This window comes from Larimichthys crocea, chromosome XIII (genome assembly GCF_000972845.2).
Source record: "Larimichthys crocea isolate SSNF chromosome XIII, L_crocea_2.0, whole genome shotgun sequence".
NCBI lineage: Eukaryota > Metazoa > Chordata > Actinopteri > Sciaenidae > Larimichthys > Larimichthys crocea.
In genome coordinates this window covers 4,112,763-4,140,282 of record NC_040023.1, presented here as the reverse complement: position 1 = coordinate 4,140,282, position 27,520 = coordinate 4,112,763, and the positions used below count along the sequence as shown (strand labels likewise).

Sequence of the window (27,520 nt, the reverse complement as noted above, 5' to 3'; positions counted from 1 at the left end):
ACTTGTAGTATATAGAACAACTTTATTGTTAGATCAAGCACGTGGCACGTGGAAACAACAGAAGTTAGAGAAGTTTTTAAAAGTTTACATAGTATGTGTAAATATCTTTATTTCCTATTCTTACTGTACTGATTCCAGTAGTCGCACTAGTGCTATACTCGCAGAAAATAAGAAATAACCTCACTCTCACAAATTTACTTGCATCATTACGCCTGTGTCACTACCTATAAAGAGATAGTACCAAAAGTTTAAGTAGTTCTTCAATCAGCATTTTCTCTCGCAGAGCCTAAATGCCCTGCAGCATAACCTGAAATAGCTGTGCATGATCAACACGCAGCAGCTCATTATTTGATGCACAGGCTTTGTAAGAACATTGTCTTCTTTACTTCACTTCAAATTAATTAAAAATGTTATTATGTTCATTTATTTAACCGGTCATGATTTCAGAGTGCTTAATGAATACGAACAGTATCTGGTATTTTGCATTATAGCGTTTTTCACTTTCTTTACAGTTTGATTTAGCACAAAAATAGTAGGAGTATTTGCTAAATAAATGAAGATTCCTCTGTTATATTACATGGATCCAGCAAGATCCATCAATGATTAATGTGTTGTGCTTTTGTTCATTTTTGTTTCCATTTCCCCAATTTGTGAGATCAAATCTGTGCTGTAAATGAGCAGCTTGGCAACCTGCAGGGATTTTTTTTATTTTTTGAATTTGTACTCACCTTACTTCTCCAAACAAGAAAGTTGTTAATATATCGTCTGACTGCCGCTTATTGAAAAATGATTCAAGGCGTTCACCCTAGCTGCACTTTGTAGCCAGTAGATTATTTTCACTTTGCCGGAGTGTCCTACAGGGAACATGATGGAGGTCTCCACACAGATCGATGGGAATGGGTTCCTGTGGTGCTGATGCTCTCTGTGGGAGTCAGCGGCTCTGGAGCCGGCTGGTCTATTTTCACCTCTCAGAGGGTAAACTGTGCTCACAAAGTCCCTCTCTGCAGCACAGTTCGCCCCTGTGGCTTTATCCTAAAAAAAACAAATGAAGCGATACATTATTTGTCTGAACCAGAGCGATGTAAAGGACCGCGTGTCCAACTATCCTCACCTTAAAGAGACACTCTTTGGATCAGTTTACTTGTCATAAGAAACATGACTACGCCTGTGTTTTCTCATGTCGTCTGTGGGGCCTTTTAAAGTAGATGAAGTCATCAGATGCTATTTTGTGATTACATCATCAGGCGTTATCTTGGCTCAGGCTTGGAGGCAACAAATTTACAACACCTTTGTTACGTACTGGAAGCATGGAGTATTGAAGACACAAGCATTTACAAGAAATCTAATTGAATCTAAAGATGTCAAGGTTCATTGTGGAGCTAGAGACTGAATATCAGGATATCTTGAACTTTGCTAGTTTTATTTTGTCTCCATGCAGACTTTGGTGACCCCCTTGACATTTCTTCTAGTGCTAAACTGCTCATTGTAAACATCCATCACAGTTTCTACTTCCCGGTTCAACTTCAGACATTTCTGGTACAGTTACTTTAGGTTTTAAGATGCTCTTAAGGCTGTGCTAAAAAGTCCAGTATGCAACGAAGAATGACTTCCATGTTCATCGCATTGCAGCCAAGATAAGCCACACGTCTCACCTTGCAACGTGATTCTTAAAGCTGTATCTAAATCTTCACCTTTAGGCAGAAAGTGCATTTGTAAATCTTCCCCTCAAGTTGCTCCGATTCCTGGTTCAATACTTGTCAGTCATCTTGAAGAGCTATCTATCTCAAAACAGCGAGTAGCCTGAGGCTGAGGTCAGCATTATCCGGAGAGCCACAACTAAAGATGACACAGCTGCTAGAAAACGTAGGTAATCTGAAATAAACAGGATGAATAAATTAGGATATGTAGCCTTACTGGAGTGTTCTGTTGTTGCTGTTTTTCCTCCAGTGTTATTTCTCCGCACTGTGCCACTGGTTTTATCCATCAAAACAATGTCAATGGCTCGTGGCCAGCATTTTGTTGAGTGTCTTCTCATCTGTGTGAAAAGAGAAGCCTCCATCAGAGAAATAAATGTGTTCAAATGCCCACAGGCCAGCGAGAAGCTTCCTCTCACCCTCAGAGTTTCTTAGAGGATACAAGTGGTGGCGAATCGCTGTTCCACTCCAGCACAGGCAAAGCGGGCACAGCGTGCTCATCCAGGCTCAAGTAGCCCGGTGAGGAGAGGGGTTGGTGAGCTGTTGCTTGATGAACCGTGGTGCTTCTTCGTAGTCGGGGAGGGGGTGGGGGCTGAGTCCAGGTGGCGTCCTTCTTAAGCAGTTGGCAGAGAGGAACCATGTTGGCTGAACACTGAGAAAGAAAATGGAGGATTATTGTGGCAGGAGAGAAGAGAATAGAGGAAGCAATTCTTAATAAATTAATGGTTTTTTTGGGAGATATTTCAAGGAAAGGAAACATGTTTTTACTTAGAAGCATAGAAGGGTTTGTTCAGACGGAGGATTCATGTCAAAAGTTGTGTATGGATGAAACAGAGAAATATTCTGACACAGATTTCTCTCTAAAAATTACAATGAACTTGAAATTTGGCACATGACTGAGCTTCTTTTCCAGTCAGTGAAACAGCCCATTTTAGCTTGAAAACAATTCTGACAGAAAAGCTGCAAAAAAAAAAAAGAGAGAAGAATTTTTACCCAGTGTGAAAAAAACTGAAGTTTTTGTTGGGGAGTTTGAAACAAGAAAGAAGATATTGTTTGGAGGACACAGTGTGGGCATTACAAATGCCAAAAACTTCAGCGTGACAGCATGTGGGGGACACGGAGAATGCTGCTGGCTCAGAAGGTCAGACCCCTCTCTGAAATAAATAGGTGGCCTGACGTAAAAGTAGAAGCGCATAGCGTTACACAGCCAGTGAGTGTTTGTGCCTCAGGCGGGGGGGAAAGGGGATGCCAGAACTCAACCCCCATGATGAGCGACTTGCAGGAATAATAGAACCCCCCCCTTCTATGAGAGATGCACCGGATAACCCAGGTATGTTTTCATTCCTTCGTTTGAAAAAGAGAGTAAACCAGTTGGTGTTTGAACATTCATTTACACTAATAAGACATTTTCTATTGATTTTGGTCGCTGCGACGTTCGCTCAGTCCGCTCAGACCTGGCGTCTTCTCTCCACCTTGTGTGTCTCAACCCTCCAGTGGCCAGTCCCTCACAGATTCAGTCCTCCAAACGCAAAGAGACACCATCAACTCAATCAACGAGGTTGCCGATGAGTTGAAAGATTTGTTTTCTGTGACACAAACTGTACACTGGAAGATCTGCTCAATAAACAGTGGTGTTCTTTTTTCATACCTTGTGTTTTTACACATTAATGCATCGCATCCTCACGCTGGTGCACAGCAGTGGTGTTTGGCTCAAAGTTTGACTGATGTGGCTTGGTTTCTGCTCGTGTTCCTCTGTAAAACTGGGCCCAAGACCGCACAGAGATCCAAGAGAACAGCTCTTGGAAATCGTAACTGGCTCATCATCTACTCATCATCACTGGCCAGTAAATCTTGCCCGTCTCTGAAAATTCACTCTTTCCAGTCTTCTAGTTGCCAAATATTCCAAGAGTGCCAAAGCAGCCATTCTGCATCATTTTGCGTTGTAATTGCATGCCTTTTTATACCCACTCATTTGAATGTATCTGATCTTATTTCATTGACAGCTCTGTGTAACAAACATGATAAAAATATAGGAAACTATGCCGTTACTCAGGTTTAATCCGCACATCCTCCCATCAAGTTTGTCTTGAATGAATGAATGAATTCCGTAGTTTACTTAGTCTGGCTGTCAAAATCTCCGTTCTTGTGCTTGAAATTGCTTCCTGTTGGAAATAATACAAGAATAACATAGGATATCTATGCACCTTCTTCACCGGCTCTAACAAATGTTGTACACGGTGAACTCCTGCACTTTGCAGTTAATAAAAGAAGCACACCTTTTACCACCCTGGCACAATGTACTAGCACAGAATGCCAGTATAAATGTCATATTTGATAGAAACAGTGATAAAGGTGGAGGCACCAACAAATTACAGTACAGTAATAACTCAGGACCTTGATGTGCTAATTTCGTTCTGTATCTATCATGACTCTCGTGACTTTTAAAATAACACGAAGGAGACCGGCTCATCAATTATACATAAATATTAATGCAGTTATTTCCTTGAAATATTGATATGAGATCTTATAACATGCATGCTGGACTCAAATGTTGTTTAATGCATGAGGAAAGAAGCTAAATAGATCATTCTAAAAACATGATATAAACCTTATTAGTCCACAAGAGAGATAAAAGGGACTTTAGTATCTGTGCATTTATATTTATGATAGAACAAGGAAAGTTTAACACCTTAGGGATTATTTTAATAACTTTTTTTGTCAACATGTTGACTATAAACATGGGAATTAATTTGAGTAGAACCCACATACTTTCCCCACAAATAAATACTCAATACTTCACTGAATGTGTATTAATCCATGGCTGCAAACAATTCCTAACAAATGTATTTTCTAAAAACTACAGTGCCCAGATCTTTTAGAAAATGACTAACCCTTCTTTTGAATAACACAAAACTATATATTTGTGCCCCTTTTCCTAAAGGAATAGTGGAAATACTCTTACTGACAGTTAAATGAGAAGATCAACACCAGTCTTGACACAGTGTGTTATGGAGCTGGAAGCCAGGAGTTGATTACCATAACTTAGCATCACGGCTGGTAGCAGAGAGAATCAACCAGCTTCTGCCGGTTCCCTGACAACATCAGTGAACCTCCAGGAATTCGTTGCAAGGCTGTTGCTCGTCAGGAAATACAGAAAGTCACAAAGTCACGTCCGTGTTGGCCTCTGTTCCACCAGCTCCTTTAATTCAATCCAGTCTCTCATTCAGAATTTCATTCAGTGTTCTTTATTAAAAAATATCCAGCAGCATATTCTGAGATAAATTGGCATCCACTGAGGTGCTTGCTTTCAAAAGTTGGAACCTTCTTTAACAAAGTTAGACAAAGACTGCTTTGTGAGCTCACAAGGAACTACAGCTCAGATTGAAAAATTATCAGTGAGTCAGTGCGGGCACATTATCATCACCTGAATTCATTCATATCCATTAAATTCACCAATGCACTCTTCTAAAGTCATTTCCCCAACTTTGTATCTGTCGTTTCTGTCGTCTAAGAACACCCCTGCAGGGCGGTCGGTAGCGTAGTGGGTTAAGCGACCACCCCGTGTGTGGAGGCTATAGTCCTCGCTGCAGCTGGCCCCGGTTCGAATCCCGCATCAGACGGCCATTTATTGCGTGTCTCTGCTTCCTCTCTATCTTCAGCTGTTCTATCAATAAAGGCATAAAAAACCCCCAAAAATAAAAACACCACTGTTCAGTCTTCTCTGCCCCGCTCTTATAGACCCTCGAGTCGTCCATTAAGCTTGTGTGCAGTTGAAACAAACAAGATACGATTAAAACACATATTTTGCAAAACATCAACTACTCCTCCAACTATTCCTTCACTCACAGTAGTCTTTGTCAGACTACTGCATTGGTGGTTTTGGTCTTTTCATTGGAATTGCTGACAATAAGAAATAGATGGTGTCCTTTAAACAGGTCTATCTTGCATTGTGAGGATATTGAGTGTGTGTTCTTTCAGTGTCGAACCAAAAGACCCGTTAAACTCAATCACCTGAATCTTCCAACAGCCCGGGAATCAAGTGGGCACTGCAACACAAGTTCTGACATTTACCTCACGTCATCTCTTGGCTGCTAGTTGCATTTTGATCCACTCTGGCCGCCCCAGGCTGTGAGTCAGCATGACACAGTGCCCAGCTGCCAAACTGCTGGGTGTTCCTCCATGCAGCTTAGGCACAACACAGATTTGCATTTCTTCTTATTGTTTAGTCCATACACTGACTCGTGGAGTCACACATTTTCTTACCTCTCTTACCCTCTCAAAGAACTTGCACATAAAACTATTTTATGTAATTTTGTCAGTGGGTACAGTGAGAGTGCAGATGACCGATGCTACTCCATCACTACCACCTGCTGTTAATTCTCTCCGGCTGGGCCCTGACAATCATCTTCCCTCTGTAGCTCTGCACTGTAATGCACTCCCACACGGTCTTATCACAACCACTTTATTCCATCTGTAGAAAGAGTGGGAGTGTGTGGTCTCCTGTATGAGTTATTGCCACGGAACAGCAGCATGAAATCAGCGTCGGCGGCTTGTGCACAGTGTGTGGTCCGCTAGCGTTTTTGATACACGAGTAGTGTCTCTGATACTAAATGCGGTACCCCCAGAGGGAGGAAAACAAATACAGTGTGATAGCACAATGACAGTAGAATTACATAGGTTGGGGAAAAATAAATAAATAAACCAGCAGGATGAGGACTATAATTCTCACAGCATCACCATCAGCTTGCATGGCATCCCTGAGTGCATGTTGACATATTTTGTTCCTAATTATATAATCATTAATTCATGGTAAATGAAAGGAATATAACGTGCAGCTGAATTATTACATGAAACATGATATGCAACATGTGCTTTTTTAAGTCTGCTCAGTTGATTGCTGCAACATTTGTGCAAGGTAATCATGACATACATGATGATTTATGTAAATACAAAGCTCAGTCTTTGCATGTGTTTTATAAATGCTGATCTGCTGCGGAATTAATTGCCGCTAAAAGCGACATGATGTCAGCTGAACAAAAAAAAAAGTGTGGTGGAAAACAAAAAAAAAGACAGTCTGCAGTCTTCAGAAGGACATGTGATAAACAAGCTGTAGCGTGGAGCTGAGAGGCGACTAGCTGACCATTAGTGAAGGCTGCCTGGCTACTGTGGGTCAACATAATCACAAACCTGCTGGGACTAACATCGCATGTCGCCGTGTTTGCAAAAAAAAAAAAGAAATACCAGAAACATCATTTTGAGATGACCTTCTGACTACAACAAAACATATCCCTGTTACAAGTCTGTTGGCAGAGAGGCAGCAGGGCACACCAGGCCAAGTGGTGTCAGTTTCTCCGGGGAGGTGATTTTAGTGAGAACAGCGTGAGTGCCTGTTGCTTAGCAGCACTCAATGGTCGTATTTCCCAACACTGGACAATGAGCTTCATTAGGTGAAGCCTAACAGGGGATATAGAGTGACACCTGGGACAGCTCAGAGTCCTGCCAGGAGCAGGCTGCAGGATGTGAATGCGACGCGACTTTAAATATCTGAAGACCTTGTAATGATGTGCATGGGGAGGACTGTGATGACCACACTGGGCTACAGCTGCTGCAGAATGCATCCAGTGTAATGTTCTCTACAGAGGTTTAATTGGCATTTTGTAGGAAGCAAGAGGAGATTATGCTTTGAAGTTAATGACAGTTATCAACACTGAGCAGAGCTGAATGCTGTTACTGTGTTCCAGGTTTCCCCTGATTCTCTAGTTCATCTAGTAGAACACGGCGCTACAATTAATCTTGCCTGAAGCCAATTTTGTTGGGTTTGAGTGTCTATCAACAGAGCTGGAGAGCAAACCTATTTATTTAATTAAAAATAAAATCATTTTTATTCAATAATTCATTTTTTTGCACTTGCACAACCAACATAAAATCACATACCAGATGAACAGATGTAACAACAGTGGTGAGAAGCCATAGGCTTATACACGAGAACTTAAAAATAATAAATAAAAGACAATATATAATCTATATATTCCATATCTGTGCAGCATCATATTTCAGATGAAGGAGATGAAAGATGAAGGAAAAAAATGAGAATGAACTTTGGCTATAATCACTATTTCTATACAAACAAAGGACTCTATGACTACTTATATGGGAAAACATGGGTGGTTTGTAGTGATGAACCTCACAGAGAATTAACACCTGACTCTCTCAGCTCTTCCTCAGCATCTTTCACCTCATTATTTTGGTTTGACAACTTGACTGCTGTTGTTTTCAGTGAGAAATATCTCACTGTATGCTACAGCAGACAGACAAATTTAGCAGCTGGTGAAGATAGTGGAGTGTTTACATGCTATAGAGACAGATATTTTCCCTCGCTGGAGTTGGTCGAGACTGATTGGCCAGCGACGCGACTCCAAATGAATGTTTGTATCTGCTGGACGTGTACATCTTTGCCAACAAGTTCAGCATAGCCTGCACCATTTCAATAGTTTTTATGATAGTAATGATTCGTACCTTCCTTGCTGCATATTTGACACACTCTGCACCACCGCCAACACAAGAAAACATCCATTTCTACACTTACACTTTGCACAAAGCCTTAAAAATGTTCCAGGTTAGCCTGTGTGAGTTGGCTCATCAATGATGAAGCAGAAATCTATATGGAGCTCTGGTCCGTAATTGTCAACTAAGAACAAGTAAGCCTCCTTTGCACAGCGCTAATTACTGGCCTTTTGCATTATTGACAGTCCATCGACTGACATTTTCCATGACTGTTTATTGGTGAAATGACTTTAAAGTTGGAGTAGCTGTTTCCGGAAAATAGCTTCCTCTTTCGATTGCTTCTGTTGGAGTAATCTGACAGCGCTAAAGACGTAATATGCTTTACTATAACCTGAAAGGATCCAATAGTAAAGTCGATTGAGGGGTGTTGACTACATGAGTCCCATAAACCATGTGGTCAGCATGGCATATTATCAACCCATCAATGTATACCTTAGTGGATAATTCTGGTTTATTAGGACTCACCAAACTATTAAGATCAAAATAAACGTTGGTAATCATCTGCAAGTTGGTGAACTGTGAATGAAAGGTTTGGATAATATTTTGACCATTTTCCCTATTTTTCTCTTCTAAATGAAGTAACCTTGGAGTTCGTTTGAAACCTCTCCTGGATCTTTGTTATTAACTCAGTGGTTCAATGTTATATGTGATCTAATCACATTACGTTAATTGACTACCTACACTAGTTATTATCACCATTTTGACTTCAATTTGGCCAAAAGTATGTAAGCAAGTTGTAATAAACTGAAATGATTTCAAGCTTCCTTGTAAAGCTTGTATTTTTTTTTTATCAACCAGGCTAGTCTGTAATATTTTAACAAGAGAAAGATTTTTTTACTTATTTTTGCTGAAATGTGTCTTTACAAAAGAAACCAACCATCCATCTAAAATCCTTACCTTGTGCCTGAGGGTTAATACATGTTTTGCTCATTAATTCCAACATCAAAACAAGCCATACGTTTCTGACCTGCGTAATCTCCCGAACCGATCCCTGCTTTCTGTCTCCCACTGAGAAAGTCACGGCGATCACCGCGGGGAGTCTCTGACAGCTCAGCATCTCGTAGTAAACTCCTCTAGTCATGTTTATCACTGGAGCCTCTGTAGCAGCTCACTCACAGTCTGAGATCACTGGCGGAGGAGCAACACAAACAGTCTTCAGAGGGAAGAGACTTCAAAGACAGCTCGCAGCATGCATTTAAAAAAAAAAAAAAAAAGACAAAATTAGTGAAACATCCTTTCAAATGAAACATGGAATTATGATTTGCCTTGAAGGTTGCAGAAGCATGAGTCACCTTTGTTAATACTCATCTCCCCTGTGGTGTTTTATCACTGAAAATGCACCCAGGCAGCGTTGTGCTGGGGGCTGAAGTAAAAAAACAGAAGATTGAAGAGCGGTGCTACAATGACTATCTGATAAGGTGTTGGGTGACTCATTGTTGATCGGTAGTTTTCAGGCGATAGGTAGGCCTCTAAGTCCCCTTTGTGAAAGTATGTGTGTGTGACTGAATGCATATGAACGAGTGCTTGACAGATAAATAGAGAATTGTTGGAGCGAATCTGAGTCGGCACCACCACTATGATTTTCAGTCTGATTTACTTCAAATGCTCTATTATTATGTCCTATCACCATTGTCATCACGACCAGAATGCTTTAAAATCAGATCTGTCATGTCAAAACTCAGACAGAAGGGTGTTAGAATAATCTCCCTGATGGAGGAGGAAAGATTAGACTTTTTGTGTCCTGTGATCCTGACTTAATCTCTCAGATCCTGCAAGCATGTGTCTATTAGGTGTTCTTGAAGTGAAATTTCGCCCCAGCAATAAGTAATATTACATCACATACATGCCCAAGACGGTTGTCAAGTTTTCAGCCTCTGCGGCAGCTGGGCTGACTCATTATCAGCAGCGAGAACGGGAAAAAAAAAACAACAAAGAAAGGAAGGAACGATAAATAATTCAGCCAAAACTTGAAGCTGCCCATGATGACTGAAATGTGTTCTGAGAATTTTTTGTTATTACTCTCTGTATATATGATACATCCTTCAACAGAACTACAAAAACATGAAGTACTGTACTAGTATTAGCGACAGTTCAGGCTTCCGTGAGAATCTGTGTTTCTCTGCTGCCACATCATAGTCATATTGGTTAGACTGGGACAAGTTATTGGCCAAAAGGGTTTATAATGTGGCAAAGATATTAGATAGGTATTGAGCATACAAATATGTTATACCGAAGCAATCAGCAATCAACATAAGAGAATATGTGTTTCCAGCTATGGCATATGCTCTTTCTATTGTCTCTTAATCATACACATAGATATGATATTAACAAATATACTCATAAACATGTTTAAAACAGCCAACCAACTGAAAGAACACATGCCAGAAGCTTGTCAGTCATCTACGCTGTGTGTATCTGGTCTCTTCAGTACTGCATACAGGCTCAGCTCAGTGTGTAAGATCTGTTCTGATCCTATATTTACATAATTACTGCGGGAATAGCACGGTGTAAAAGTCCTGCTCCTCATAATTTTACTCATGAAAATTCAGAAATATAATATGCTAAATAATATATTGAGGCTCGTGTAACTGCTCGGTACATTAGTGGGTAATTTAATATGCATCATATTTCACACATGTACTGTACCTGCAAAATAAGCTGTCAAAAATGTGTTTTAGTGGAAAGGTACGATATATTTACATCTGAACTGTAGTGTAGCAGAGGAAAAGAAGACTCATCACAGTGAACTGAGTACAAATAATTCAAGTAAATATAATTCAAATTCACCTGGACATTTTAACACAGGTTATACTGGCTCACTTCTGCAGCCTCTCTCAAGCGGCCGCTCGAGGAATTACATTTTCACATTGGCTTCATTTCCCAGCATCGCAGGTTGCCGTCATTGTTTTTGGAATTACAAGTGTTTGTAAGAATAAAAGCAATAACCTCCTCAGAATAAAAGTTATGACATCTTAGAACGATCTCTCTTGTGCTTTATAAAACGAATCAGACCATCGGCGACGTATGCTTTACATGTACAGATATGGCGAGGTGCTTTTTAAAACATGACAGTCTGTCACTCTCAGCCATGATGGCACTGATGCTTGTTAGGTCTACCTTCTGCTTGTTACTACACACTGCTGTGTCTGTCTGTTTCCACTGATTCTCCCTGTGCCACCCCAGCTCCTTCCTTTCTATTCTCTCATTACCATACTTGGCGATGGCATCTCTTGTCTTGTGCATTCTGTGTGTCCCATATCTCAGTGACGTGTGTCTGTTGGCTTCTGTTCCCCGTAGCCTTAGGGGGGTTGCTTGTTGCGCTTCCCGCTGAATCTTGCACTGCTGCTCGGATTCACCGGGGAGCACACATATGAGACGAGCCTGTGCTCACAAAATAAGAGTATAACCATTCATTGAATAAATAGATCTACAGTCTCCGACGCAAGTGTCATTACAGTCAGGATCGACATAACAGGAATTCCTCGTGAGATGGATTACATACCTAGCATGTATTGGCCTTAAGATTTAAGGAATCTCAAATTCCCTGAGGAGCAACAGCACCCAGCTTCTACAGGCAATACTAAGGATTACCAGCATCTCTGCTCAGCTCAGCTTCCAGCTCAGACTCCCCATTGTAAACTATCTACCTTGTCTCTCCAAGAAAAATTGAGCTCTCCAGAGCAAACAGACAACTGACGGACTACGAATTTAAAGCTGCACTGTCCTCATTGTAAGTTCACTCTGCGAGGGCCCAGCTCGGGTTTCTTAATCCAGTTGATATCACATTTTCTGCACACAAAGACTAAACGACCCCACACGTACAGAATTTATTCCTGTTTATTTAGCCTTAATTGCTGGTGCGGGCAGTCCAACACTTGCTCATGCACTGACCTTGAGAACTTCTGACTTCATTCCCTGACAGGAAATGTGTAAATAAGGATGCGGGCGATGTAAGCTGTTAATGTGTTTGAGCATAACAGCGGTTTGGCACTGCAAATCCGCTCATTGCATACTGTCTTAATATGGATATTGGGTCTGTATTTGCCTGTGACTCATTCGTCAGGTCACCCACAGGCAAATGAAGATGTTTTGAACACTGTAAGGGGGTGTACGCATATTGTGTTATATATATATATTAGTTATTAGAACCCAAATTGAACCAAAAAAGGCGAGACAGTTATGTGACATATGTCTTCTGACAGTGGTAGGGCTGCAGAAAGTGTTGTGATTTGACTTTGACACAGGAGAGTGCAGCTCACATCCAGTTTCATACAAGCAGCCAGTGTTGTTGTTTTTCTAATCGACATTAATGTTTTGTAACCTTAAAGGTGAACTACTCAATATTTTTACATGGATGAAATGCGGATATGAAAGGGGTCACTCATAAAGACAAAGCAGCACTGCAGCTGTACAGCATCTTTCAGCTGAACGTGTTGGTGTTTACAACCTGAAACGTTCGTGTTTGGTTTCAGTCTCTGTTCTAATTTTAACTCATCTAATTATCTATTAGTTCATTCTTTCCGTGCTGTTTCGTTTGTTTTCTATCTGCAGGATGTCTCTCATTTTTCTACGGCTCACTCCGTACTGAGTGTTTTGTCAGACTGATTATTATTTGGGGTGCTTCAGTTGTGTGTCTCAGTGCATGGAGAGCTGTTTTCTCTCCTACTCTGCTGGACTGTTGAAGTGCCTAACCATCGAGTCGGCCACGCACAGTCGTAGGTTTTATGTTGTTTTACAGTTTCATGGTGAATATCAGGTGCACTGACAAATGCACCATGTATGTGATGTGTAAATACTGAGAGTTTGGTATGATGCACTCTGAAGACGCAATAATTTTCACTGGCTGTTTGTGATTTTACATTTTTTGCACACCAAATTTATGCAAGTCATTTAAATATGTGCAAATACCACCGGAGCAGCTTTTTGCTTGGCAATTTTCACTCTTTGCTGGTGGTTTATTTTAAATTTTTAATATTTTACAACAACCTTTCACTCACAATAACAGTAAATCTTAAGTTTGAGTCATTTCTGTTAAATGAGTTGATCATTGAGCATATCACCAGAGTAACTCCTTATTGCTGATATCAAGTTGCTAATCGGACTGTAGATGAAGTCTTGGCCTGGATATCCATTCTCCATGTCCTGGATTACACCTGAAGCCCATTACTCCCGGAGACTAAATCGTCAGCAAGTGATAGCAGGTCTCTCAGACTGCCTCTTGAGGTACAAAGTGGTATTGCAAGACAAGTTAGCAAGCTACCTTCAGATGATATCTCTGCAACACAATACAGAGAATTCTTAAAGATTGTACTTTGAGGTTGAATTTACTCTTTGCCTGTAATTTGTATGTTAGACTATGTGATCCTGCACTCATTGTACATTCCCTGGATAAGGGTGTTGGACAAAACACTTAAAATGTAAATGTGATCTTTCAAAACTGCTGGCAGGCATCTCTGATATCGGTGGAATTGCCTCTTTGTCAGCGGAGGATTTTTTGTTTGATATTTTTCCCGTGACAATGGAGTTAAGATGACTAGCAGCTGAAAGACCATAACCATTATGCTACCATAACAAAGTGGAATTGTGGGCACAAAAAGCACTGATTGCAAAAGGTTCCTTGCCTGTAGTAGGTAACCATGCTGTTCTCACTTCCCAGACACATTAAGCTCTTGTCTGTGATGGGGTGGAGACTCAGGCAGAGAGCTGAACAAGGTGTTCTCACCTCTGTGCTCCCTGCTCTTCTTGACCTTCATTAAAATGCCACGGCCTGTATCAATTAATGCCACCAGGGCAGCTGAAATAATACGAGACAGATTAACCTGCGGATCAAACAAGCAAAAGGTGTTGGTTTAAGCAACTGCTTGACACTTGTAGAGAAACTACCCAGGCTGTGTGTGGGTGCTAATGAGGGACTACCTTGATAGTGTTATGAATAATGAATGATACATATAACCAGCAAGGTGTGAAAATAATTGAAAACCAAAAGGAGGTATCCACTAATCTACTGTGCTCTCTGATAAAATAACATGCTCACATGTTAATTAACTATGTTTCTATTTTAATTTAGTGTAAATACACTGAATAGTTTATGCTCTAAATCCAGTGAAAACAGACACGCTGTTGTAATCACATAACCCAAGACCAGAGTGTATCAAGACCAAGTCAAGACCAAGACCATCCAGCATGTAGGCTACGCAGGTAGCAAACATGTAATATTAAATGTGTATAACATTAAATATTAAAATTAAGGTGTTAGCTCTGTAGCTACAGACTGTATGGCAACTTTTTTAAAACTGTTTCTCAACCGGCTTTCCATCATCATTCGTTTTACTTTCTTCAGTGGTGCGTCAACGTTGTTCCTCCATAAAGTGAAAGTAGACGTGAAAACAGACGTGTAAAAATATTTTTGGTACATTATCATAAAAATAACCTGATGGGACAAATGAGACATTATTAGGTGAATAATGGGAAGCATTGCAGTTATGGTCTTCAGTTAAAAAAAACAAATTGAAATGAAATTCAAGGATAAGTGAGCATCAGAAAATTGGCTGCACTTATCTTTAATTTTATATTAACACTGGATCAAATATGAAGTTGACTATAGTTCCTCTCAGCTCTACTGAGCATTTTAGTGATTTAGCCATTCAGCCTATTGTTTTTTTTTGTTTTTTTTACCCACAACTTTACTCTTTTGCTTTATCAACCTTCAGTATGCAGCTCTGACAAACCTCCCCAACACCAAATGGCTGACAGTGTCCATGTTTCTTTGCGATACTTTTTGTGTTTAACTGTTAAAATCTTTAGAAATAAAACCTAAAGATGTGTTTCTAAACTTTAATTTAGATTTTCTCTTAATTAGTCGTGAATATTTCAGGTTGCAGAGAAACCCTTTATGGATTTCAGTTGATTCAGTGTTGAGTAACTATGTCGCAGACGAGAAGCTTCTGGATTTCAGCGTCTGAACTCTTTACTCTTTCAAGGTGTAGGCTGTTGGTTAATTCATTAAGCCATTACGTGGCCGTGAGATGTTCATTTTTCCTGTACAGAAAAAAAATATATATATATATGATATAATAATAGAATGATATAATAATTAGATTTAGGCTGCCAGCTGTGTCAATTCAGAGTTGGAGCAACAATGACTCACACTCACTCACATGGACCTATAGAGCTCACATTGTGGGTGTGGGCAGACATTCAAAATAAGTCATAGTAAAGTGGATTGGAGCCAAACACAGGTTGAGTCATGCAGTTTATGATGAGAGCTGTCTTGGTATAGTCATAAATGCGTAAAACATTAGAGATACTTTGGATATGACAGAGAGAAACAGAGCGTATCATACAGTACATGCATTCAAATATATATTCAAATCTGTAATAGATCAAAAAACAGCTACATTTTTTTCATCTGTTTGTGTCAGTTGGTTTGATAGTGATGTACAGTACATCATGATGTACTTTAGTATTTGTCTAATAGTCTGCTCTTTTGTTTTTGGCATGAAATTACAGATATTCATGGTCCCCAGAGGGTAGATTACCAATGATCCTGGTCAATGATCCCCAGACTTTTCTTATAGTGCCACCATGAGGTTGACATTTTTTTTAGAAACATGTCTTGACATCTCCTGGATTAGTTTCCAGTAATCATTTACATAAATTCATTTGGGAAACAGTTTTGCCCAAAGCAACATACATATGAGTTGCAATCCAAGTCACAGTAGATCAAGATCAATAAACCTCAACCTTGCCACCTGATTAAGTGCTTAGGAAGGACCGAGAGACAGAAAGAAAACGCATATTAGGCGAGTACTCTTCTAAGAGATAGGTCTTTGAAGACAGAAACTGATTCTGCTGACCGAATCAAGTTTGGAAACTCACAAGAGAAGAGGTTGGATTAATATTTTGCTGCTTGGCAGTAACGGTGGCACTAGTGGTCATTCATTTGCAGATCATACATCATGAACTTACAGTAATCCGAGCAGTCACAGGGAGCCGGTGGAGAGTGGAGCGACAGGAACTGCCTTCGGCTGATTGAAGACCAGAGGTGCTTCTGCATTTTGGACCATTTGCAGAGTTTTTACTGTGCATGCTGACAGCTCTGCCAGAAGGGTGTTAACAGCAGTCTAGGCGAGAGATTTCCTGACTTTTTATCTAGCACCACCAGCAGGTTAAAATTTCATTCATGGTTCCCAGGCCTTGTATGATTTTCGGTCCACTTATGTGCCATCATGTGCCACTTTTTCTAGTGCCATCATAATGTCAAAACCTCAGTTTGTCCATACTTTGATTAATAAGTGCAGAACTGATTACTCTCATTCATATCAGCCTCAGCTCTACTACTTTGCGTTCAGTGCCAATTTGGAAATAGTAACAAGCAACGCTAATGGTAAACATTATACTTGCATGCTCACACATTAGCATTTAGCTCAAAGTACCTCCTCACAGAGCTCCTACCTTGGTTGCATAAACATTTTTGCGACTTGGGAGCGTGTTGAGCTTCAGTTTTCATGTCTTCCTGCTCCAAATGACACTAAAAATAGTTTAATGAGGCACTTTTGTGTAGATGTGTTATCACACTTCCCACTCTGGCTTGTTCAACATTTAAAAAGTGACTCAACAGATGTGCGGTGTTACAGAAAACTTCAGAATGAGATGCTCAGTTAGAGAAGCTGCTGTTCTGGACTGACCCCAAATGCCGTTCTTTCAAGTGCACAGGAAAATTAGGCCTTCACCATCTGGCTGGCAGATTAAGTTTTATTCCACTTTTGAATGACAGGCTTATGGAACAATCCTATAAGCACAGGAAAGGATTTTTAGTCTTACGAAATCTGTTCCGTTTTTCCTTCAAGCAATCAATTATTACATATGCGATATGAAACTGAAGGAGGCCCCAAAGATTTTCAGTTTAAGGAAAATATGTTCAGGAGACAGTTTTGAAAGATGTCTTGTGAGAGTCCACATCATATTTATATATTGGCAAATTTTCAACATCTCATTTATTGGATTGTGGAGCTCTTCTCCGCCGAGACACACTTTGTGCTTCTGGCTGATAAGACTGGTGTCTTTTTGCAAAACAAATCTTGTCTGCTGCAGCTTGTAGGAGAATATAGGTTGTAAATATATATCACGTCTTCTTCTTCTTTTTCCCCTTCTGCGTGAATGTCCAGAACATATTCTTCCATTTTCAAAAATGTGTCTTATTATGTAACATTTGAGTGGCCCCGCCTTTCTTGTGCTTTTATCATTCATTAAAGAGTGTGATTCTCTTTCCGCTGCACTACACACCGTGCTGAACACACACGTTCACCTGTGCACACATAAGCACAAAAGCACCTGTGCATGGCAGGGCTCTGTGTGACAGAGCAAATATGTCTGTTCCCAAGACAACAGCAGATAATAGAGTCATTATAACAGGACAAACAGATTACACAGTGCAGCGCTGCCGCAGAAAACCACATCCCATCAATGACATCGAAGAAATACTTTAAGAGACTGGCTCGGAAAAGAATAAACAACTTAAGTTATAAGCTCTAGTAATCTGTCTCCTCTTTTATTTATTTAGTGCTCTGAAATATTTTTTTTTGTTCTGTAAAAGAGTGCATCGCTGAAATACAAAAGCAGAGGATTTTCTCTAAAAAAAACAATACGTTTCCAGACAGAGAAGCAAACTGTAAGGCATTCACAAACTTATCATCCTATTTTCATGATAGATAGCAGCCATGTGGACATTATTTGATATGAAAATGTCACAGATGATTACTTCAACGAGGTAATATCCACTCTTTAGGTCTGCAGATCATCTCACTTCAGTCCCTGAAGATCCCTGTTAATCGTCTTGTATTTATTGCCTTGGGAATGTAAGGACACTAATGAATGTGGGCGCTAACGTAGAAACATGAGCTTGAGCTGATATGGCATCACTGGGGCCTGATTTCATTGCTATTTCACTGTTTTTTTAATTTTATTTATCCTTTTAATATACTGCTGACTTCCTGCGTTGGCTTACGGACATTACAGACAGTGCTATCCCCACATGGACACTTAGGTGCTCATCAGTCGGATTTTAAATTTAAAAAAGAAGATGACAAATTTAATAGGAAATACATACAAGTGTGATGACCCTGCAGTTTGGTGGCTGTTGAATCGATACCTAATACACTCCAGTGTGATTGCAGCAGGGAGAGGCTGTTGAGAGTGATAGTTGCTTGCAAACCTCAAATGACTCGTCCAAAGATATATATATATATATATATATATATATATATATATTATATATATATATATATTTTAGTTGATATAATGTCTTTGAGTGTATCAGCCATGCTGCTGAGTTGCGATGGTAATCTGTCTGCACAGTCGAAATTGTAGCACAAATCAAATGAAAGTTGTCATTTCTTCACAGCTGCCACCGTAATTCATTATGTCCTAATTACTCGGCGAGAACAAATATAAGCAATAAGAATCAATATCAATTAATTTGCTAATTTTGAGGGAAGGATTGAAGAAGACAGATGTCTGGGTTGAATACAAATCTGTCCTGAGATGTAATTATAATTGATTAACAGTTTTGGGATGCCACAGGCATGTTTTGTTGCCATCTTGCATGTGATGTTTACCTTGATCCAAATTGAATTTTTCCCGATGCAGGTTCTTAAATATGCATGATTAGATTTAATCCTGCAGGAACACTGATTTTCTATGAACTGCTAGAATCTGCTATCACGATAAATCCACTAGTTGCGGACTTGCATTGTATTTAGCACTGTACACATAATACAATCAGCTCATTTGCAGTCAACGCACATCAGTGACACAGTGGGCTGCTGCTGACCTGCAGCTGATCCTTCAGCATCATGTGCAGATCTGATACTCCAAGCAGCGACCAGCGATTATGCATGTTTTAGTCCATTTAAAAAGACCTATACCTTAACTTAACATTTAGTACTTACTGTTTTCCAGAGCATGCCACAGTGTCGGGTCCAAGCAGCCCACTCGATCCTAATTATTTCAGCTCAGAAGATTGTTTTCAAGCAGCATTATTGTTTTCTGGGGCTTTCGATCACATTTCATGGTCATCAGCAAATGGAGTTTTCCCTGTAGTCACCTAAATATGGCGCTTAGAAGATTGTAACCCTGGTTGCTTTCTTCTAAGGAGTTAAGATAATGCTTTCCAAGGTCAAAAATGATCTGTTACACTCTGTGTCACTGTTGTTTGATGCAGAGTTTTCTGATCAGGTAGCAACCACAAGTGCATTTTGATCAAATTTAGTGTTCTGAAATAAATAGAAACAGATGGCAAAAGTAGAAAGGAAGGAAAACAAAAGACTGGAACATCTTTTGACAAATGAGTATCAGTGATTTGTACTTAAAGGCTGACAGAAAAAAAAAGCTGCTCCAGGTTATGTGTCTTTTGTACTTGTGACTCCACCCACCTGTGATGCAGCATGGTACTGTAGTGCCGTATGACATCAGTGCTGTGGAAGATCAACACGAGCTGGCGGGGAAAGCGGGATAATTAGACTGGGTGAAGGCATTAACAGCTGTATATAAATGGCTTCCCACAGCTCATAACTCAGCTCATAAACGTGGTAACACTTTGGATTGTTTCTTTGAGTTGAATCAAGCAAATGGAATGAGGATTATATAGGTTATATATCAAGAAGAGAGAGTGAGAAAGTCATGGAGATAAGGGTTGGACTTTTCTTCCACTTTCTTTTCTTTTTACCATCAGTCAGATCTCGACAACAGATTTCCCTCTCACTTTAATATTAAAGTTTACTCTGAGATATGATCTGTAGTCGTTCTTTTACAGCAGAGAAAATGTTGGTTTATATTTATTTCACCATAAAGAAGATTAAAAGCCGCATGTGTTTTGGGTTTCTGGAGAGTTTTAGCTCAAAATGCAGTACAGTACAAACTGTTAAGGACATTTTGTTACTCTGCATTCACATCAGGACATTAACTGAAGAAAATTGAATGCTATTAATTTAATTCAGTTTTCTAATTTTGGGCAGTGTGACAAGATGAAAACACAACACTTATATTACCTGCTAAAAACATCCAGACTCATTAGAATTCATTTAAAGTTATGTTTTCTGGCCACCTTCGGAATGTAACTCATTTACTCTCTGCTGTTTGGTGCTGAACAGATAGTGTACGGAGGGTTTATCAGAGCTTGTTTGCTGAACAGCCACCTGGAAAAGGAAGTTGATAACAACATCATTTGTCATTTGACCCTCTAATTAATATAGAAAAGTGCAGCTTTAAATGAATTTCAAGTCACGCTCGCTCACTTTTTGAATTTAAAGAAAGTAAACTGATCCAATTATTGATTTAAGCTATCAAACAAAGAAATATCAAAGTCAATAAAAACATAATGCAATGCTTAGAATGAAACTAGTACAATAAATTCCACCTCAGGCCTGTAACACACATTGTAAATGTAAGTCAGATTGCTAGATCAAGGTTTTTTGCTTAACTAAACACATGCTTAAGTGGGTAGAAAGCCATGCAGGAAAACACAGAATCAATATTTGAGAAAGCAAAACACAGAACTTGATCAGGACATATCTGAAATAAATTAATAAAAATGCTGTACAGGACACCAGAAAATGTTTCGTCTTCATCTAGAAGACAGTTGTTGAGGTAATACGCACGGCGACTGAGGGTGGGTGTTTCTTGGCTGTGAATTTAATACACACAGTTATTAGCTGTGGTGGAGGAGAGATAATCAATACGCCACTCCGTTTTCAACAGTATGTTTCATTCATACTGAAGGAGCTGTAAATATCCCGCAGAGCACATAGAATCATATATATTGCATTTGAAAATGAAATGTAACATTGTGTATGAATCCTATTGTTAGGCCCATAGGTTGATTTTCAAAAAGTCTGTTTGTGTGTGAGTCAGCAGCTTGTGGTCTAAAGATAAAGTTTAATTAAGCTAAAAGCTTCACTGGCTCCTCCATGACTTCTTTCCAATCCCTCCTCCAAACTCTTCTACCTCACCGGAAACTTCTGACTAATTGGACGACCCACTTGCCATAATCTTTCAGCCCAAATAAGATTAATGAGCAGACACATTTCTGTGGCATGCACCTATTCAATACTCCTTTTGGCGGTGCTCGCAGACTCTCTCGCAGATTTCTTGCTTGGTCATGTTTGTAAACAAAAGGTGACCTGGGGCTTTTTGAGCATCACGTAGCGCTTGCGACATGACTGTCGTTTCACAGACATCCAACACTTTCAGCATCACTAATTTCTGCTGTCTGTCTGCTTTCTTTTTCAGGCTATGGCCATGCAGCGCCGGGGACCGATGCAGGGAAGGCCTTTTGCATGTTTTATGCCGTCCTGGGAATCCCTTTGACTCTTGTCATGTTTCAAAGTCTGGGCGAGAGGATGAACACTTTTGTTAAGTACCTCCTGAAGCGGATCAAGAAGTGCTGTGGCATGAGCATCACCGATGTGTCCATGGAGAACATGGTGACCGTAGGATTCTTCTCCTGCGTCGGCACCCTGTGCATCGGGGCTGCTGCCTTCTCCCATTACGAGGATTGGAGCTTCTTCCAGTCATATTATTACTGCTTCATCACATTAACAACTATAGGCTTTGGGGACTTTGTGGCTCTTCAAAAGAACCGGGCCCTCCAGAAGAAGCCCCTGTATGTGGCCTTTAGCTTCATGTATATCTTGGTGGGCCTGACGGTCATCGGGGCATTCCTCAACCTGGTGGTGCTCCGATTCCTCACTATGAACAGTGAGGATGAGCGTCGGGATGCTGAGGAACGGGCCTCGCTAGCTGGCAACCGGAACAGCATGATCATCCACATCCAGGACGAGTCGCTGCCGCGGGGCCGGCGGCGGCGTGAGCCGTACCGGGCGGAAGTGACTGATTTGCAGTCAGTCTGCTCCTGTATGCACTACCACTCGCATGACTTCGGCAGCTCTGGGGGAGGGATGGGAGGCCTGGGCTGTGCCTTCTCCCATCAGAACTCATTCAGCTCACAGCTGAATCCCAATCAGTACTTTCACTCAGTTTCCTACAGGATCGAGGAGATCTCGCCCAGCACCTTGAAAAACAGCTTCTTCCCTTCACCCATCAGCTCGATGTCTCCGGGCCTTCACAGCTTCACAGACAATCACCAGCTCATGAGGAGACGGAAATCCATCTAAATCCAAACATAGACAGGACAAACGAGTTTCCATGTTTTATACACAAGGTCAAACATTTCCAATGCTGCTCCTTACCAAATCTTATTTCAGCACTTTTTTTTTTTCCCTTTTTAGTTCTATGTAATATAAAAAGTATTCTTGGGAAAAGATGAAGAACACTATGCGGAACAGCAAGCGTGGACACAATGGGATGCAAAGCATGAAGCATGGATGTCTATTTTTTCAAGAGATTGCTCCATTTACACGAACTACAAGACCTTCCTTATTTCAGATTTACAGTACAAAATTGATATATTAACTTTGGTTACATACCAAATGATGCACACTTGGGGAAATCCTATTTTTCAAAAGGGAGTATGCTTGTTTCACCTTAACTTGAAGAAACTTTTACCGTTATGTACTATTCCATTGCCTCACTGCAGACAGAGATTTTAAAATGACTTAAAGCATCAGGTATTGTTTTCTAAAAGCAATCATATATTTCAATGGTTTCACCACACATCAAGCCAAAATATTGTTGCCAATGTTAGCATGTGCATTAGATGTCATTTAATGAGTGTGCCATGGTTTTGTGACATTCTTTAGTCTATTTATAGAACAGCTGTATGAAGAGCGTCCGTTTGTTTTGGATTCAAAGGATCATGCTGCTGTTATTAGATATTTCACCCTAATTTGGCCACAAATTTAATTTCACCCACAGCCTTTTTCATAATGAGAGTTAAAGAGACCTAAAGGAAAATCCACCCTCCACACTACACTGGTAAACACATTTGCAAATTTTGGTTGGTTTTACACAAATATTCATCAATTTACTGTCACCTTAAAAGACCAGAATGCAATGCAGCTGTAGATATGTAACATTAGGGGTATTCAGTGGTTTAGGTCTACACAACAGTAAGACACAAGAGACAGATAAAGACGAAGATAAAACGTTTCCTGACTTTTAGAATCCAGTATGGATCAAACTCTAAAAACACTGGATCCTACAATTCCCATGATGCAACTCAATGGCATTTTAAATAAGACACTCACTGCTTTCTAAATGTCAACCTTCTTTCAAACCCTGTACCTGCACAGGCATTCGTTTTTAAAATTTTAAAAAAAGTTTCAAGCTTAAACTGATTTGACATCACTATGACATCATCAGGGTTATTCCTCTTTCAGACTTTAAAAAGGTCCCTCCAGAGCCACAAATAGCCACGTTATACACCTGTTTTCACATGCTGAGTGGTTTCTTCCCATGATGAGTAAACCAAACGTCATGTGTAAAGGTGGCGTGATCACTGATGGTCAGGTGGCGCCACATATCCACCTTTGATTGGGTGCAACAAGACCTTTTCAGAGGCACTGTGGGAAATGTGATGTGGGTTATGGGAAGTTAATCTACAGGTTCTTGGAAAATTACCAAATGACTCAAATTAATGAAGTGAGAATCATAGTCTGATGATACAGGACAACGTAGGAGGATCAGAGGGTGGATTTTCCTTTAAACAGCTACCAAAGTGCAATGAAATAACTCCAGCTGAATTTATTAGTGTACATTTTAATCAGAGGATGTGCATGATCATGCTCTTAAGTACTGTATAGTGGGCCTATGTGCTGCATGCCTGTAGCAGCTGACACTGAGTCTGCCGAATGAACCCTGCTCAGATCTAACCATGCTGCAGCACTGAGAGCAGAACTACAGTGACGGAGAAGCATGCAGATCTAAACTGACAACTCTTGAGGTTTGGATGCACTTTGAAACCATTAGGGAAAACACAACCTGATAAATGCATCAACACGAAAACGAGCAGAAATTGTGTGTATGCGTTAATGTGAGGGGACAGATCGCAAATAAGAAAAATGTAATAACATCAGTTTGATCCTTTTTTTTCGTTTCTGTAAAATACCAGAAGAAGAAAAGGGATAGAGGATGATTTTTTATGTTTGAAAGATCTGATTAGTGCATGAACTTTGTATGATGAATGGGGAAATAATTTAAAAATAACTTTACACGTATCTTAATGGCAAATACTCTTAAGAATGATTCACAACATAACCTTCTTCTTTTGCCAAAGTCTTTTTCATTCAGACAAACTGTACAATAATGTTAGTTCTCAGGTTTGAATGAATCACCTTTTTCTTTGGTTTTCTTCTGTTACAAACACAATCCCGAAAGTGCAAGTGCATCGGCCAAACAATACAATGTACATATCAAATATTTCATTTCCAAATAGTAGGAATTAAAAGAAAAATAAAAATAAAAATGCAACTGAGATGCATCATCTCACTGAGGCCTGTGCTGCGTCTGAGACAGATGTGTGCACCAGGAGTCAGTTTGCATTGTAGGCATCATTTGTCAGAGCCGTAGAGCTGGAAAATATTTGAGCAATTCTGGATATTTATGTTGATTACAGGCCTGTTTTAAAGCCCAAATGCGTCTTTTCTGTCACAGCTGGCCCGATGCTAGCTTTCAACAACAACAACACTATCACTGAGCTCCTAAATTAAGCAGGATTAAAGCTATAAACATCATTTCTAAATGCTTTTTAAGCTATAAATGTATATTTAAGTATGTATTGTTTGTAAAGACTGGAGCAAAGGGGAGCTTTTTTAAGTTACACAGGGCTGGGAGCTGTTTTATTCCCTTAGCGAATTCTGTCTTTCAAAATCAATCAATATTTCTGGAAGCCAATAATTCTTACAACAAATTTCTGGACCTTGACTTCCAGGAAACGTTACCTTCAGTATTCTTTTCAGCCTTGTGTTTAACAGGCTTCTATTAATTTCCTGGGTAGCTGAGCATGCCTCACAAGGTGAATGTCACTGTGTTTGGGCAAATGGTAAAATGCCATGAATCCTATTCAGTCGTGACAAACATAACCAGGCGTGGAGTCCGAGATAAGCCCTAAAAGCATTGTTTCATTATTGGAACTATACTGGCTTATCTAAATATCCTGTACAATATGTTTATAACAACCTTTGGAATAAAAAGGCCTTTTCATGGCTGAGATGCATATGTATTTTTACACATTAGCATATGTGCCTTGAAGAAACAGCAGTCAGTGTTTCTGTTGAAGTGGGCACATTTAAATATGGTGGCTGCAGATCTGTTTGTGCTTCAGCAAACCTGTTGGACGATTATGGCGGTCTGGTTTTGGGGGCTAATAAGAAAGCAGATGTGGTTAATGTATAGACAGATCTAAGTCCTGACAAACAAGTTCATATGAGGAGATTATACTCAACAACTGATCATATACCTACCTTCTATAATCACATATACACCCAACACCAAAGCAGATCGAATCACTCCCTTACTTTTAGAAATATAATCATTGTACAATAGCTGAAAAGATCGTTCCAGTGTATAGCAACTTGGGTCCTCTTTCTTCTAGATTTAACCATCAACCTCATCAGTAATAATAACATACTCACAGAGGTAATTGCTGAGATTTGGGAATGCCACAACATCGCTACGAAGAAGACAGATGGTGCAATAAACATAAGCAGACAGATGATAAGACGGGTTTAAAGGTAATTATTGTTTGCAATACTTTTTATTGTTTATTTTAGGTATTATTTTACCAGGCAAGACATTTAGAACAGTTTCTTATTTACAATGGTGGCTTATCATATTCAATCAGGAATTCCCAGACGAAAGCCATGAACCGATCCCAAGTGGTATTGCCTGTTTATCCAAATCTTCATATATCCGGTGTGCCACAGGGCTCCTTTGTTGTCCCACATACACTGTCCAGCTGCTATAAAATCTCACTAATCCATAGTTCTTAGCAAATGCTCTGTTTTATCTATATGACAAATATTTGCTTAAAAACTAAAGTGTCCATAATTGACATATTATTAACTTACACAATTTACATTTTAGATTTTACATTTTATATGGACTCATGTATGGAGGTCTCATGCATGGAGGCCCAACATTCACCCTTCTTTTAGCTCAATTTTGGTTACAACCAAATCTGCCAACTGTCTACCAACAATGTTGCTCCTTAATTGATCTTTGCTATGTTTATTGGCTACTTGCTAACTTTGTCTGCGTGCTTAGCTATAGCATACAGTTGCCTACTAACAAGGTTGTCAAGGCTGGGCTACAAAAACAAAACATTGAAACGAGAGTTGAGGGGAACTGCAGAGTTGTGTGATAATTCTTTGTGGATTCATCACTACGAGCAATCCTTTTCACATAACATGTAGTCATTTGTTGTATGTCTTCAGTAGCAACAGGTTGAGGTTGGTTGAGTGTCACAAACAGAGTAGGGAAGTCAGAAAGAAAAATATAAAAAGGAAAAATGATACCGTTAGCCTTATCCTTGTATAAAAATGCCCAAGTTAGACAAATTTACTTGCTATAGAAGAAAAAGGCAAATAAAATTTTTACCTAAACTGTTCAAAACATCTATCACCATTTATAGACCAACTTTTGGGTTTGACTTTGATTTGCAGGACTTTGTTGTGTCATCGAACTTTTGGTTTTACCTCCAAAAAGTGACTTAGATAATATGATTAAACTTTTGGCCTGTAGCACCACTTTGATGATGTGGCTTTTCATTTCTTTCCTCATTGGACTTATTAATGTTCCCATATCTTATCTATTACATTGGTCGATACAGTACAGTTACTATAACCATTAAGAAAGATGGCTAAAAGTGCAAAAGTGAGATCCAAGTTGTAATAAACTGGAATTATCCTTTACACATTTCTAAGACTGATAGGGTTGAGCAAATATCTACATATAATAAGTTTCACTGACGGTGATCAGTGTTGTCTGCGTTCCTTTCAGTTCACAGTCAAACTTTTCCAAGCAACATTTTGGGGAATGTATCAGCCATAATGGATCTTTTTTTCTTTTTTTTTCAAAAGGCAGCAGCAAACAAATGAACTCATTTGCTTTTCACAAGCTACAAGTCAAATCATTTTTCATAGCCCTCCCACACGCACGCATATTACTCAGATTTGTCTGCCATCACGCCACATGTCATATTGATGGTCCTTGACTGAATGTTACTCTATAACACAGATGGCGCAGAGAAACAGCCACACACACCATCGCCCTCAACAGACAAACAGTGTGACATTTTATTTTCTCTC

At 39.7% G+C, this 27,520-nt stretch overlaps 1 protein-coding gene across 1 annotated transcript in view; it reads left to right on the top strand.

Moving 5' to 3' along the window:
- Positions 1-23,533, top strand: part of kcnk9 (potassium channel, subfamily K, member 9) — a 35,008-nt gene extending 11,475 nt beyond the window's left edge. The window contains exon 2 of the mRNA XM_010739120.3: positions 21,546-23,533. Coding sequence (XP_010737422.3) covers positions 21,546-22,429 — 884 coding nt within the window. The 3' untranslated portion in view covers positions 22,430-23,533. The remainder of the gene's footprint in view (positions 1-21,545) is intronic.
- The last annotated feature ends 3,987 nt before the right edge of the window (positions 23,534-27,520 follow it).